This window comes from Cynara cardunculus, assembly GCF_001531365.2.
Source record: "Cynara cardunculus var. scolymus isolate 2C chromosome LG 2, CcrdV1, whole genome shotgun sequence".
Classification (NCBI taxonomy): Eukaryota; Viridiplantae; Streptophyta; class Magnoliopsida; order Asterales; family Asteraceae; genus Cynara; species Cynara cardunculus.
The window spans coordinates 3,453,802-3,470,968 of record NC_037529.1 but is presented as its reverse complement, the minus strand read 5'-3'; the positions used below and the strand labels follow the sequence as shown (position 1 = coordinate 3,470,968).

At 31.0% G+C, this 17,167-nt stretch overlaps 1 protein-coding gene across 1 annotated transcript; it reads right to left on the bottom strand.

The window, feature by feature from the left end:
- Positions 1–5,577: 5,577 nt before the first annotated feature.
- On the bottom strand, positions 5,578–7,880 carry LOC112506568 (inositol oxygenase 4-like). Its single transcript, XM_025110708.1, has 10 exons — positions 7,780–7,880; positions 7,560–7,680; positions 7,406–7,487; positions 7,130–7,334; positions 6,924–7,036; positions 6,709–6,831; positions 6,492–6,561; positions 6,226–6,304; positions 6,054–6,135; positions 5,578–5,955 (listed from the first exon to the last, which is right to left on the bottom strand). The coding sequence occupies exons 1-10, from the start codon at positions 7,808–7,810 to the stop codon at positions 5,929–5,931; spliced, it is 933 nt and encodes a 310-aa protein (XP_024966476.1). The 5' UTR covers positions 7,811–7,880; the 3' UTR covers positions 5,578–5,928.
- Positions 7,881–17,167: the final 9,287 nt, after the last annotated feature.

Sequence of the window (17,167 nt, the reverse complement as noted above, 5' to 3'; positions counted from 1 at the left end):
ATGTATGGCTGAGTGAATAAGCCATCTAGGCCATTAAGTTGTAAGTAAACAGCTTAGGATTTTATAAACGGTTCTAGTATACGCTACTTTCATCCAATTCTTTTACCATTATCTAAAATAAAACTATGCAATTCTTTCTCGATTCGATGGATTTCAATTTCCTGAAGTTGAAAATTTTAATTGAATCTCACTGTCTAAAACATGTTGAATCAAATGTTGTAACGATATTTTTATATCCTTTCTTTAAGAAGTTGATCATCTTGCACGTGAAAACAACTACAAATAAGTTAAAAGATGTGTACGTGTTAACGTCAATATCAATATTTGAACTCACAACCGGTTAAAAGTTAAAAACATTTAAGATTATCGGGTTTATCCGATTGATATTTTGTTCCATAATCACCAAGATTCTTGTAAACGTTGTAAATAAATAACATTTTACATTGCATTAATGAATGAATGATTTTATATAGATAATGTTAGAAATAAATGTTTGTTTGGACTACATCTAGAATTGGCTTATTCGGGCCTGGTCTGGGCCGATGGTTCATGAGCGGTTATACATTTGTGAAAATTCAGGACCCTGTTTAGCTCGAGATCGGTTATATTTAGGCTCGAATTTGAAAAAAATAATAAGTATATAACAAGTTTTTCAAGATTTTTATCTACTTAAATGTACTGTTTAAATCGTATATAACACTAAATTTCAAAAATCATAATTATAAAAACATGTTTATTATTTTTATGTAAAAGTATTTTTTTTAAAACCAGGTTAGGCCGGTGACCGGATTTGGGATTGGCCTGATGAGACTGAGACCGATAAGCCTGGAATCGTTGAGACTGGATCGATACCAGGACCAGTCTGCCCGACCTGGTCTGGGACTGGGCTCATACTGACATTGGAGAGTGGCCCTAAGCGTGAAATTGTCAAAGCCTATCCCCATATTTTCAATTGTTTTGTGAAGTGGCGATTGGAAATAATCACATAACTGTGAGTAGGGGTGTACAAAAAAACTTCAAACCCATAAAACCTGTCTAACTGAACCCAATTAAACCAATTGGCAAACCGTTAAACCACTAAATCGTCAAACCGCTAATTAAGAGAGTTAAAATTGGGTTAGCATAACCCAACCCAACCCAAACCGCCAACCTGCACTAATGTATATTATTTTTATAAAATTATGAATATATATGTATATGATATTTACAAAATTATAATTTACAGCCAAAAATATGTATATTTTTTAGTCTAATATAGTAATGTACAACCCAAAAATTAAATATATGTACCACTTGTCCAATTTATAGCTCAAACTTAATCCAACTATTGTATAAGTCAAGTGCAATAGGACCAATACTCCAATTTGTGCTTAAGGATGAGCAACCTTTTAGTGGTGTAGAGGATGAAGGATTTAGAGAACTTGTTCATGAGTTGTAACCAAAATTTGGTGTTCCTAGTAGAGTGACTGTTGCTAGAGATGTTTATCGGTTGTTTTGCGATGAGATGATTAAATTGAAGAAAGAGCTGACAAAGGTCGGACGAAGTATATGTTTAACAACTGATTGTTGGACATCTTCCACATAAATGTCTTTTATGTGTCTCATTGCATATTACATTGATAGTAATCGGCGTTTACGTAAAAGAGTTATAAATTTTTGCCAGATTTCAAATCATAAGGGTGAGACAATTGGTAAGGTTATTAAAACTTGTTTTCTTGGGTGGGGGATGGAGAATGTTTTTACTGTCATTGTTGATAATGCATCTGCAAATGATGTAGCTATTGCTTTTGTTAAAAGAAGAGTTAATGCATGGAGTGAATCTGTTCTTAATGGTGAGTACATGCATTTAAGAGTGGTGCTCATATGGTAAACCTAATTGTAAACAAGGGATTGAAAGAGATGCATAATTCAATTACTTTAGTTCATAACTGTGTTAGATATATTTGTTCATTTCCTTTAAGGTTGCAGAAGTTTAAATTTTGCGTTGAGAAGGAAAAAGTTGATTACAAGGGATGGTTGGTTTTAGATGTTCCTACACGATGGAATTCTACTTTTATGACGTTGGATGCAGCTCTTAAATTTGAAAAGGCATTTGATGGTTCTATCAATCCAAAGACTCCATCATTTGACGTAGTATTTTGGTGGAAAAATAATACTAATAGGTATAGCATTTTGTCTATTATAGTTAGAGATGTTCTTGCTATACATATATCTACCATAACATCTGAATCCTTCTTTAGAAGTTATTTGAGTCCAAAAATGGTGGAGGCCTTTGTATGCACACAAATTTGGTTGAAAGGGAATAATGAGGGGATCCAAATAAGTGAATTTTTGGATGAAAATTTATCTTATGACTTTCTTGAAGAAGGTAAATTTTTAATAAATGGTTTAATATTCTTTTTGAATTGTAGACAAACTCAAGGAAAATGCAACATCGGAGTCGGGAAGGTCCAAGACGGTCGTACTTGATTTGAGGATTTGAATCGGATGCTATCATTTAAACTTTTGAAATTTGATTCTAAGACTTGAGGATTTAGATATATTATTGGATGATTGTAATAACTAATGACTTTGTTGAGTATTTTTTTAGTATTATTTATTATATTTCATTTGTCAACCTTATGAATTTTAATAATCCGTCAACCCAATCCAACCCGCTCTAATCTGTAAGAGTTGGGTTGGATTATAATTTTGAACGGGTTGGATTGAAATTTTCCAAACCGATTTAATTAGATTGAGTTCTAAAAATTTCACGACTTGCGTCCACCACTAACTGTGAAAGCCAATTCAAATCACTGTTTCCTTCTCCTGTGTTGCAATTTGGAATTGGATTCCAGGTGAAATCCCAAGGTGCTGTTTACGCTACACATGAAAGAGGTCAATTTCTTGAGGAACAATATTGGATTTTCTCCTTCTGTTTGGCAACTGTAGATCAAATTCATGAGCTCAAATGGGTAGTAGTTGTTGAACTGCTAGTTTGATCATGATTCAAATTCGGTCCATTCTCATCGCAAGGTGTTCGATGAAATGCCTCTGAAGAATTGGTACTTCTGATGATCCTCATGATGGTCAGCATCGAGTGCATCAATGCAGTGGCGGATGCAGAAAAATATATTGTAGGGGGCCCAATTTACGAATCTAACCCCTTAAAAAATCTTTTCATTTTTTCTAGCAATAGCAATAACAAGAAAAAAAATCAATGGTTTATCATGTTAATTTCAAGTATAAATAATAAAGGAATCGATGTGCCATGTGCGTCTGTGTGGAGTGAGGACTGTGGAAGAAGGAAAATCACAAAGGAATCATGAGTTGGTGAGAGTGAGTGGCCTTCATGTTTAGGTTATAGGGGGGACAATCAGATAAACATACAACTGTAAATAGAAAAAAGAAGAAGCTATGCGGACTGAATTTTGTTGGGGGGCCAGGACCCCATCCCTAACAACATGAATCCTCCCCTGGTTATGTTCATCCAATAAAGTAATTGCGGCACCTTTCGTATTTTCTGATTAGAGTAGTTCAAGATCTTCGTTTTGATCAAATCACCTACTCGTCAATTGAAACTCAGTTACAAGCCGTTTTCCATTGTAACTTTATCTTATACATAACTTGTTGGAAATTTTGTGGGTTGGAAGTTTGTCTTCCATCCCATATTGGTAGAAAATAATTTATAGAGAAGCTTATAAAGCTTTCTCTAGAAATGAGCTTTGAACAAGTTGGTGGACTCATGGTGGGGGTCTTGAGTGGAAGGCCCAACACACACGTGCGTGCGTGGCTGAGGCCGTGCGTGCGTGGCTGAGGCCGAGTGCACTTCGCACGCTGCATCGGAGTAGAAGGAGCTTCGCTCCGAATATCTTTTTGGTACAAAGTCGAGAGGACAAGGAAATAAATAACTGATTTTTTGAAATAAAACTCGGTTTTATTTTTGACTTGGTCTAAACCACGTTTTTGAGATAATGATCAGATGAGAAAAATCCTCTCATGATCAACGATTTTTTGAGGATTTCGTGGAGAAGTTGTAGGCTGTATATAAACGGGGTTGAAGCCAACTCTTAAACACCACCGAAAAAATCAGTGCTTTCCTTCCTTCGATTGCTGCTTTCGAACCTATTTTCTCTCTACCGAATTCTGCATCTACCATGCTCTATTTTCGTTTTTGATCGTTGTTCATAAACGAATCGTATACTGCATCAAATCCTGGGGCTTTGCGACTAGCAGACTCACAGCGTGAATAGAATGGTCGTATAAAACCTTAAAGGACAGGTTTTACCGTGCAAATTATAATTCAAATCAACAGTTTAATCAGGTTGGTTTTTTATTTTCGGCATTGTATTTAATATTCTATTCACTAAGTGAACAACGTTGCTTCTACTCCTTTCTTTCATTGAATCTATCGCGAATGATAGATTCAATATGTGTGAATTGACACTCTGTTGAATTGTTGTGGGTTCTGAACGCTAAAAGATTTAATTTTGTCCGTTAAAGATTTAAAGTTTTTTTATAAAGATTAAAACTTTATTTTGTTTAATCTATCTTACTCGAATATTTTTTTCAACATTCTTTAAGGTTTTATAACGTAATGAACACCGGAAACTACCGAATTCTTAATCAAGATATGATGAAACTCGAGAAGTTTGACGGGTCAAGTTACACTCGTTGGGCAGACAAAGTCAAGTTCATGTTGATCGTGGTAAAACTCTATTATGTTCTGGACCCAAGCCTCTCACCTATTCCCAAAAATCCAGTCCCTGAAGCAGGGCAACAGCCGGATATTCAAAGAATTGTTGATCTAGAAAAACTGAGAATGATCCGCAAGGGAGAGGAAACTCTTGCTTGTGGACATATAAAGAATGTTTTGTCAGATTGTCTGTATGATCTGTGTTCCCCGATTACTTTCCCTAGAGAGTTGTGGAAGGCATTGAAATTTAAATACAAGTCACAAGAAGATGTCACTAACAAATATCTTGTGTCTCAGTATTTGAGATTTCAAATGATTGATGAAAAATCGATTCTAGAACAAGTGCATGAGCTCCAAGTTTTAGTAAATAAACTCAAGATGCTTTCTATTGCTATTCCTGAAATTTTCCAAGCATCCATCTTGGAAAGATTTTTCTAATGATGCACAAAACCGAAGATTATTCTTTGGATGATTTACTAAAACATCTTCGAATCGAGGAAGAGGCACGTAATCGGGACAAGAGAGGCAAATCTTTGATGAATGCTAACAGCATACAGGCCGGAGGCAAGGGTAACAAAAGGTGCAAATAGAAAATGGAACTGTAGATTGACTGAAGATTTGGAATATATTTGTTTCCTGATGTAGATAGAAGCCCTCCATCTGTTTGTTGAAATGCCTCAAACAGTTTATAGATCATTACAACAGCCATCCATGTTGAACCTTTTATTACGAACCTCTTGAATTCCTTTGATTAAGCAGAGGTTATCAGTATCTTCAATTATCAGGGAGCTGTTGATTTTGGTAATTCCTTATGTTCTCTTCTCAGTTGATTGCTTGAATTGCATATAAAAAAGATCACAAATGTTCCAATACTGTATGATTCAAGAACATCTTGTAGTTACCAACCCATTCATTTTTCAATTTTATATGTAAAGATCAGGAGATGCATACATACATGAGAAAACATGAGCATTGCACCACTAATCTTAAAGTGATGACACTGTCGATATAAGCGAACCCGTAAGATGATAAACGATTCAATAAATTTGACCAAGCAGTTTTCATGGCATCCTCCTAGTATTGTAGAACATCTGGGTTTCAAGAAACTGAAAAGTAAGAACACCCTTTTCAACCCTTCGATCAACTCATAGCAACACTAGAGAATGAAACTCAATAAATAAACCACATCAATAATCCCACAATAGACCCTGACTTTTTTCTCAATTCATTCACCTCAAATCTTGTTCAAACTTTCACCATCTGAGCTTTTCCGGGAAATACTGAAAAAAGAAACAGAGAAAATGCAGTTAAACATACATAGTTACCGTAACATTCTTGCGAATTTCTTTGCGATATAATTTATCATATGGTTTCTGACCTTTTCAATGAGAGAGAGATAGTAGGGCTTGACCTCTTCGACATCAACACGGACTTTGCTTTTACTGTAAAGGTCATACTTGCTGCAAGCAAACCGTAAATGTTTTAAGTTAAATGTTTTCATACTATTATGCTTATATTAACTTGACTATAAACAAGTTAGCAGGCTTTACTTGAAGATTTGAAGCCATTTCAAGTTCTCAACATCCTCCTCATTCATCAAATGCTTATAGGCTCCGGCACGATGCAATGCTGGCACAATTGGAAGCAAAAATTCACAAGGGTAAGATTCAATGTCCAAATCTATAAACCAAGAGTGTGTTTTAACGAATACAAATAAAAGAAACTGTTTAGTTTTATATAATATAACGAGTCCATTCCCAAAGCCCAAATTCTCATTCCAGGTTAAATTGGGACCAACAAGGGTGTAGCAGCTTACGATAGAAAGAGTGGTAGCGAACAATAAATAGTCCTGCTTGAGGTAGAGTGGTTCCATTTTCCTTGGCCACCTGCAAATTTAGAGTGTAAATTTGAGTTTAGATTATACGGAACTTATCGATTGTCATCATCTTTCTTGTGTGCCCACAGGGACCTACATTGAAAGGCTAAAAATAACAACAGGTACGTTTTATTTAAAATTTTATCAGATAACATACCAAGTACATGTAGTCATCATGCCCCCATGAAATCATCACATTGTCTAGTCCACATCCTTGTGGATAAATTCCGTTCTTAGTCTGATAAGCCGGATTGTTACTATCTGGGTTTTCCTTGAAATACTGCATCATAAAGACATTAACCCTTAAATGTGTTAGTAAAATAAAAACAAAAGATATAAATTGATTAATAGTTGGTATGTTAAAAAACATACCTTGTTGTGAACAATTGATTCGTCGAAAGCACAACCAAGAGGGTGTGTGTCACCCACAACCGCCCATTGTGGAAGCTCTCCGAATTTTGGGAGGAGGAGAACTTTCCCAAGGTCTACACAACCCATAAAAAAGATTATCATAAAAAACATGATCATCCATCATAGATATATGCCTGTGTATATGAGATTGACATGCATATATATACCATGAATGAGGGCAGTCAAGTGCAACCAATCTTCATTTGGATAGTCTTTCCTAATGGCTTCAGCTGTCTGTAACAAATGCTGAATTTGGGGTTCATCCAAATCAGGATCACTATCGTCCACAACTTCATTTAACAGTTCACAACATTCCCAGATGCTCATCTCCAACTTATCCAGTTTCTTATACTCTTCTCTCATCCTCTTCACCTGCACCACACACCCACTATAAGAACCTCAACATAATCTTACACCACAGAAGAAAACAAAAAGATTCTTACAAAGTCATATGTCTGGTTAATATGATTCATCTTGTAGAACTCTTCAACTTGCTTCTGTCGTTCGCTCTCAATCTCATAATCTCTGTTAGAAAAAGAACCCTTGTTAAGCTCCTTCCATTCATTCAAAGGTATAAAAAAGATAGCTTAATCATACCTAAACGTGTGACCAAAAGCATTAATATCTGGAGCATCAAACCCACCACTGTTATTAGGCACCATAAACCCTCCATCCAACACCAATTCACATTGGTTCTTGGTATCCACCACCTGAGATTCTAAACCCAAACAAAAACAACATGTCAACAGAATCAAAGGCAATAGCTTCTGTTATGCCTATCATAGAAGCATGCATGGAGATTGAAGCAAAAACTTACGGGAATCGGGTTGTTCGAAAGAAACAGTCATTGTCTCAAGACAAAATGAATGCGAAATCGAAGAGAAATGATGATGAGATATGCAGATATGGAGGGTAGATCTTTATAGTGTTTGAAAAGAGGTCCTTCCTTGTTATTTGGAAAAGTTTAGAGTCCTCAAACTGAAATAAACTATATTTATAGCAAAATCTGTTTCCATCTATATAGAAACGCGCCAATTCATAGATAGATACACATGTATCTATATGGAAATGCGACAATTCATAGATAGATACACATGATTTGTATGTATAGGCCAGTCTCAGGGGTGGCGCGTGGGTGTGACGAAGTGGGATAATGGTGGAAGGTGGGATACACGGAGGGGGAAGATAGAGTGATGCGGGTGTAGGTAGAATGACTAGACTCCTGCGTGGACTAACGGCTAATATTTAGATGAGGCTGAAACCGACGAGGTACTGAGTCATTGCCGACGATGCTTTGACTTTTTATTCTTAGCTGTCTTCTTTCCATATCTTTGACCTCTTAAATAGGTTACTTCATCTAACGTCTATCCTTTTGACACGTCACCCTCACTATACCACACCATTCAAACTTTGCTTACGTGATCTTGCAAATAAAGTAACTGAATAACTTATAATATCTAATATGATCCGGTCATTTAATTTATTTGTTAAATAAATTAAAAAATTAATTATATGTATTAAAAAAGAACTTTCATAATATATTTAATTAATTTATTTTCCTTACAAATAGGAAATTCATGACTCTACAAACTATATTATCTTTTAATCCTTGTCGTGTTGTATTATGAAACAACTTATGAATACATACATACATATATAATTTATTAACTAATCTTAGTTCATGATTTTCACATATGAACATACAAGAACACTTATAAATATTTATTTGTATCTATTAGAACTTATGAACATTAAAGTAATTAGCTTTCACATGTAAACACAATAATATATAATTAAAGTGTTTCGTTTGTGAACACATATTGATCAAATGTTAAATGTATATAGATACTGTTTTATGAACGCATTGGAACACATGTGAACAATATATACATCATATGAGCATTGACGACTATATATATGTTGAAAATAGAACATTCAATTTTTTTATCATATTAAAATAAAAAGTTATTTATAATTTGGAAAAAAAAATAAATATATTATTTTAGCTATGAATGTGGGGTTGGTGTATTTATAACCGTCCATTAATGAATGTGAATTAAGACGAAAAAAAGATTATCATTGTCTCATCAATATTAATTGTATGGTGATAGAGGAAACTAAATTAACAAATGCTTGTGATTAATTTAAATGGTTTGTATAGTTAATATTTTCAAATAATCTTAACTCACACACACACATACATATACATATATATATATATATATATAGGGGCTTAATCAAATGAGAACTAAATTGTTTGTGGTAACCGTGAGATCCAATCTCAACCACAAATCAATAGATAAATTAGGAAATTTATAAATTTGGTAATTTTAAATTAAAATCTTAATGCAAAGATATTTTTGGTATTTTAAAACTCTCCTCTCTTCTCTCTTCTCTCTCCGGCCACCGTTCTCCGGCCTCCGGTCACCGTCCTCCGGTGATACCACTATGATACCTAAAAATATTGACTATGTTAAACAAAAGATACATTGTGATACATAATCACATATAAGATGCATAGTGATACCACTGTGTTACATCTTCGATCGACCACACAAACGACATCAATGTGATACCCAAGCACATATATGATGCATTGTGATACCATTGTAGTATCACCGGAGGACGGTGGCCGGCGAACGGTGGCCGGAGAGAGAAGAGAGGAGGGAGGAAAGTTGTAAAATACTAAAAATATCCTTGCATTAAAATTTTAATTCAATCAATATATATATATATATATAGGGTATATTTCTTTTACAACATTGTGCATTTGTACAACCTTTGCAACCCAATTAATTAAGATATTTATAGAAATGATTTAAGTTAATTTATTATGATTTGAATATTTATGGAATATGAATAGAGTTTATTAATTATGATTAATATTTTATATTAGGAAACAATTAATTGATTAAAAATTGAATGGTTGAGATGAGAGTTGTATAGGGTGTAGGAATGACAAAGGGTGTAGAATAACATCTCTCTCTCTCTCTCTCTCTCTATATATATATATATATAGTTTGTTTCAAATACAACCCATCGTATTTGTACAACCAATGGAACCCAATAAATTGAGATATTTATGAAAGATGAATATGGTTCATTAATTATGATCAAAACTTCTATGAAAGATGAATATATATTATGAAACAATCAAAACTTCTATGAAATCACATATTAATCAAATGAAATGGACGGTTGAGATTGAGTTGTATTGGTTGTACAAATGTCAAGAGTTGTATAATAACCAATATATATATATATATATATATATATATATATATGGGGACGTGTATTATTAAAAATTATGTTGGCTTTTTTATTACTTTTTAAAAATTAACAAGTAATGTAATGTAGTACATAGAAATCAATGTTTTTTTTTTTATTAATAAAGATGTCAGTCCGTGCGGTATTTGCTTTAACACGTGCAAAGTGTGTTATGTAAACCCAAAATTAATGAAAGCCCCTTGTGTATAAATGTATTATCTATAATAGAATTCACCAAGTGTTGGATTGTTCACCCACCAATAATTCTTAAAAACTAATTTTTATGCATAAAGTATTTTTATGCCCCTTGTGTATAAATGTATTATATTATAAAGCATTTGACAATAATTCTTAAAAACTAATTTTTATGCATAAAGTATTGTTTATTGATGCATGCTACTTAAAATTCAAGATTATAAATAAATAATGCATAAATATAACTTATTAAAGTTCTATGTTTAAATTCGTATAACTAAATGCATTTAAACATAATCAAATATTGAATAAACATTTCATTTTAAATATAAAAAATCTAAAATATAATTAAGATAATCACTATGGATTGACATAATACTTAATTATTATTTTTATAAAAGATTATATTCTTAAATTAAAAAAAAATTATTTCGTTATTAAACATAAATTAAATTATAAAAAAAAATTGAATTAAAGAAATTACACAACAAAACAAGAACTTTTAAATAGTTAATTTCATACGAATATCGATATTTTTTTAATATTTTAAGATATCTTCATATTTATATTTTATTTAAATAAAAACATTATCGTTTTTCTTAAAATCACATAAAACAGTGTTATAACATCAACATATAACATAATAAAACGAAACATTAAAATCAAGATGTATATATGTATATATATAAAAAAAACATATGATATTTTATTCCATAAGTGTTTAGACTTTGAAATGCAATTATAATAATAATATTGAAAGTTAGAAAGATATTATTTAAAATGATGTTATTTATGTTATCTAAAAGGAAATAAAAAGGCCAAAAAATGTCGTCATCATACCACTTGCATGGAGACATGGACATCACCTCAATCATTCTTATCATCTCTTAATCACAACTTATTTAAATAACTTTCATTTTTTATTTTTATAAATTATGATTTTTTTTCATATAATTTATAATTTTTTTTTATCTTTAAACTAATTTCTAAGTATAAAAGACCGAAAGAGTAAAGAACTGTAAGTTATGGGAACGAAACAACGATGAATTGTGAATCATAAGAATGAAAAAATCATTGAACTTTCTCATTTTAAATAATTAAGACACTGGACTACTCTAGACTTTTTTAATAAATAAATCATCAAATTTTTAAAAATTGATTGCTAACCCAAAAGGCTACCTGAAAACATCTATTAAAATTTTAAGTAAAAACGTACATTAGTTTTATTATTCATAAACCTTACGTCATGCAAACCCCTCGTCATCCACTCTCTGTTACTGCTTATCTCCCTATTATTTATTGCTTTTTTCTATCTCCATCTTGTGTGATATATATATATATATATATATATATGTGTGTGTGTGTGTGTGTGTGTGTATGTATGTGCTTGATGACAGGAGTCAACGACAATAAGTGACACCGAGAAGAGTTTGAATAGCACATGCAACATGTAACTTTCAAATCTTCTTATGGGCCGTTTACCAAATGTTTACTCAAGTAAGTGTTTACGAAGTCACATTTTCTTATTGCATGAATATGATAATGACCAATAATTTTACCTAGTAAGAGCGACAGCAGAGACAGATAGTCTTACCCGGTAAGTGAATACAACGGCTCTTACCACGGTTAGGGCTTACCATGTAAATTCTTACATACGATGTTATTTTGAAAGACTAAAATCTTACCACATAAGTAAACGACATAGTTGAATTTTACAGTTAAACGCTTACCGGCTAAGTGTTTAGGTAAAACGACCCATTAGTCACTTACATACTTACATGTAACTTGTTCTGATGTATGTAACCAATTGTTAAAAGTTGGATGTTTTATTTGTTCAGAAAAAACGAAGAAAATTAATTATTTAAAACAAGAAAGTTCAATAGTTTCTTCATTTAAAAATGTAATTCAAAAACTTAATCATTAAAAATAGGGAAAATTGCACCAAAAATATAACCAACTTTCACCTAATTCCTATTTTGGGGAACAAAATTTTAAAATCGTCATTTTGGAGAACCAACTTGCACTTGATTCCTATTTTGAGGAACCAACTTTCAAAATCGTCATTTTGGGGAACCAACTTGCAAAATAATTATAAAAAATAACTAAAATTTGTTTTTTTTTCAAAAATTAATGCAATAAAATCTATATTTCATTTCAAATCACGTTTTTTTTTTAATTCAAATATCAAATTGAACATTTAAAAAAATCCAAATTACCACAATAAAAATTATTTTTTACCAATGCAAAAAAAATCAATTTAATAGAAAAAAATTAATTGGTGCAATAAAAAATAAATATTAAATATCACATTCAAGATTTTTATATCTAACCAATCCATATCAATATTAAAGTTTAAATCAAATTTGGCAAATCAAACCAAAAGTTTGATAGAGACCCTTAAATTACATGTTAACGGTTCAACAGATCAACCAGACCCTTAAATAAACAAAAAATTTGATAGAGACCCATAAATGACGATTTTGAAAGTTGGTTCCCCAAAATAGGCATCAGATGAAAGTCGGTTTCATTTTGGTGCAATTTTCCCTAATATTTATTTTTTATTGCATCAATTATTTTTTTCTATTAAATTGATTTTTTTGCATTAGTAAAAAAACAATTTTTATCGTAGTAATTTGGATTTTTTTTAAATGTTCAATTTGATATCTGAATTAAAAAAAATTAGATTTGAAATGAAAAATAGATTTTATTGCACTAATTTTTGAAAAAAAAAAATTATTTATTTTTTATAATTATTTTGCATGTTGGTTCCTCAAAATAGGAATCAGGTGTAAGTTGGTTCCTCAAAATAGGAATCATGTGTAAGTTGGTTCCCCAAAATCACAATTTTGAAAGTTGGTTCTCCAAAATAGGAATCATGTGCAAGTTGGTCCCCTAAAATGACGATTTTAAAAATTGGTTCTTCAAAATAGGAATTAGATGAAAGTTGGTTTTATTTTGATGCAAATTTCCATTAAAAATAAAGATAAAAGCATAATTAATTAGATGATGTTGAAGCAAATATAATGTGTCGGCTTTTATAGATTACGTATCATCTTCATATACTTTTGCTACCCTCCTTTTCATTTGAAATTAATTTGAGTTTCAAGTGTCCAAGTTTGAATTTTATATTTAATTGTTGTTTGACTACAACATTTCTATATATTATTTTTATTACAAGTTTATTCCACTAATATAGTAATATATATATATATATATATATATACTTGGGATCATGTGAGACCAAAGGTTTTTCGTGAGACTCGTAAGACCAATTCTCAACCCTTAGATTAGATTTACAATCTAAACATTCATAATCACAAAATTGCCACGAAACTCCTCAATAATCACAAAATTGGCACCGTGCAACTTTAGACCATTAGATCATTAGCTTATGAAGTTGATCAATGAACGTAAATTAGTCTTACGTGTCTTACGAAAAACCTTTGGTCTCACGTGAACCCAACCCTATATATAGTTTGTGGTAACAGTGAGATTTAATGTGAACTACTCGTTTGAGATATTTAAAGATATTTTTTAAATAAGCTAAAAAGGTAATACAGTAATTCTATTTTTAACAAGTAATCAAAATATTTAATTAAATTTTTTAGAATGAAATATTTAATTAAAATTAGTTACCTAGTATATCAATTACCTAATATACATCGTATTTTGTGAATCAAAGTGTATTATAGTGATAACATTTGTATCATAATGTATTTTCTTTGTTTTATGAAATGTATCATAGTGTGTTTTTTTTTATTATTTTCATTGTTTTAGAAAGAGCATCACATTGTGCATTTTGTATGTATATTTGAACATCACAGTAAATATCATTTATAGGTATCGCAATGTGTATCTTTGTGATTAGTTGGTAACTGCCGGTATCACAGTATATCACAATGGGTATCGCAATGTGTATCTTGTGTTCACATAGAGTTTGTCAGAATAAGGTTCGCCGATGAGAGATGAGAGGGAATATTTTATAAAATCCCTAAAATGCCCTTAATTAATAGTTTAAGTTAAAATTACCAAAATTATTAATTTTTTTATAAATTTAACATTTGACTTGTGATTGAGATTGGATCTCACGATTACCACACACAAAACAGTTCTCATATAATTTATTCGATTAAAAATGAATTTATATTTAAATATTTCGAGATTTTGTGTAAGTTCCAAAGTTACACATAAGTGTTGGTTTCAAGCCCATGGGTCAATGATCTGTTCTTATTGTTGATTTAACGGCCCAAATATTAGAGCCCAAACGGCCCAACCCGTTACTATAACCCTATAACCATGTATGATCCAACTGGGCTTTTGGGCCAAAAATCAGACACATCGTCGAATATTAGATAGAAGGAAAAGTTCAGAAAAACCCAAAAAACTATCTCATTTTAATTGATGAAAACTATTAAACTTTCTAATTTTAGATGATTAATTCCTCGAAATGTTTTTTTTAATGAAAAAATTACTGAACTTTCTTATTTTTAATGATTTTGTCCTTGAATATTTTTTTAATAAAATATACAATCGAGCTTTTAAAAATTAGTTAATCAGTTTTACCATTCCCAACTGTTACTTTAACCCCACACTAACATCGGTAACACTCCTCTTTGCCACTCTTTGTTGCCCCATTGTGCCTTTTCCATGTCGCATATCACGTTGTTCGCCCCTACCATCGATCTACCGTTTTTTGATATGTTCTTTATCTTTTGATTATCTCTTTTTTCATAGATTAAAAAAAGATCAAAAAGAGGGAGATCAATGGCAGGGACGAACAACGTGATAGACGATATGAAGAATGGATAATGATGTAGTGACGAGGGAGAGTGGCACAGACGTCGTTTGCAAGGGTTTGAGAATGATAAAACTGATTTGGGTTTCTTTTTAATTTAATATGTTTCTAGTATATTACAGGTAGTTTTTTTTTGTTAAAAAAGATGTTGGTAACCAATTGTTAAAAGTTTGATGATTTATTTATTTAGAAAAAAAAATGTTCAAGGACTTAATAATTCAAAATAAGAAAAGGTTAATAATGACCGTAGTTCAAGACTTCTATCTCACGCCATATAAAGCATATGGCGTGTGACATGAAGTAATGTATAGTTTTTGTAATGTGATATCTGATTTTTTGTCTTTCTATATAACTTGACTTAAATTATTTAAAAGTATCGACTCATTAAATACTAGCAGAAATTATATGTTTATATGTAACAGAGTTACAGTATAAGTCACGTGTAATGCTGTAAATGATGAAATGAAAATTTTCTAACGCAAATTGGAGAAGAATATGGTCGTTCGGTTAACGTGTTAGGTAGAGCATCATACGAGTGGATATGTACAACGCTTAATATCCATTGTTTATTTATAGGAGAAACACAAAAAAAAAACGTTTTTTATATTTTAAATTAGGGCAAAATATCTATTTATTCAAAACCTAATCTGTCACTTCTAAACGTGAAATAATATAAAGTATTTTGTCACACACATATATGTCTTAACATATATTTGTTTCACAATGTATTTATTTCATATATATTCAGTTCACAATGTGAAACCCTTTTGCATGTATTTTTGTTTCACAAACCCGTCAAAAAAGCTCGTATCGTGAATTGAGTACATGTGAAACAAACATATTGCGAAACAAATATATTAAATTCTAGCTACAGATAAAATAAATCATATAAAGTAGCACATGATGCACTGATTTCCAAAAATCTCGGGTCAATATATATTATCTTAATTACGCATTGTACATGCGTTTAAACATATTTTGAATGCACGTATTATGGTATCTTTTATTTGTCATCAAACGTTAACTGGAAAGATTTTAAACAGGTTTTGTCACGTTTATTTGTTCTAAGTTACAACGTAAAGAACGAACCACGTTACAAATCGAATTACCTGTGTAAAAAAGTAACCCATGCTCCGTATAATAATTTTAAAACATTGGTTTGATGTCAACACGTAAATATTTTTAAGTCTATAAAAACACCTTCAATAGCTTCTCTATAATTCCTTTAACATAAATAACTAAAAGTCAAAATCTTTAAAATAAATTACAATCAACTCTAACAGCTTCTTAAATTTTAAAAAAATTGCCATTAATTAATCCATGCTCCAAATCAGAATTATTTGCTGAAGCATAAACTGGATACCACATCACTCGATATATATACATGATAACCGGTTAATGCTTCAATCAATTATCCGGGTACTTAAATGTTTAAAATTTTATATCTTAGATACTAAAATGAAAGTTTTGAAAATACGATGTATAAAATAGAAATCAAGTTAAAATAGGTTATTATATGAAAAAAAAAAACAGGAGAAATTAGCGGTGGTAATTGAAGTGGTCAAGTCACATCCATAAACATCGTATTCAAACTTATTTTCCTAACACGTGACATCAATCTATAGACTTTTCTTTTCTTTTATTATTTATTATTTATTTTTAACGTTTAATGTCTCATAATTCAAGATTTTGTGGAAAATATTCACTTTACATTTCCATTTTATGCTCCTTTTTTATTAATAAAATATATTTTGTAGATGGATTAGGTGGTCATATTTAATATTAAGAGAGACAAATCACATCTCTATTCCTTACTGAAGACACCCTTATCTCTAATATAATCATTTCTTTCTTGTTTGTATATTTGTCTTTTTCTTTTTTATATTAATTTTTTTATTTAATTATAATAATATTACTATTATAAATATTTTTTTATTATTTTTATAAA

What these genes read in the sequence shown, in the direction of transcription:
- LOC112506568 (XM_025110708.1), bottom strand. Translation starts at nt 7,810, where the DNA reads ATGACTGTTTCTTTCGAACAACCCGATTCCC. An exon ending in TTAACCAGACATATGACTTT is followed by an intron (nt 7,335 to 7,405) that starts GTAAGAATCTTT and finishes TGTGTGGTGCAG; the next exon opens with GTGAAGAGGATGAGAGAAGA. An exon ending in AAATGGCTTCAAATCTTCAA is followed by an intron (nt 6,136 to 6,225) that starts GTAAAGCCTGCT and finishes GTTTGCTTGCAG; the next exon opens with CAAGTATGACCTTTACAGTA.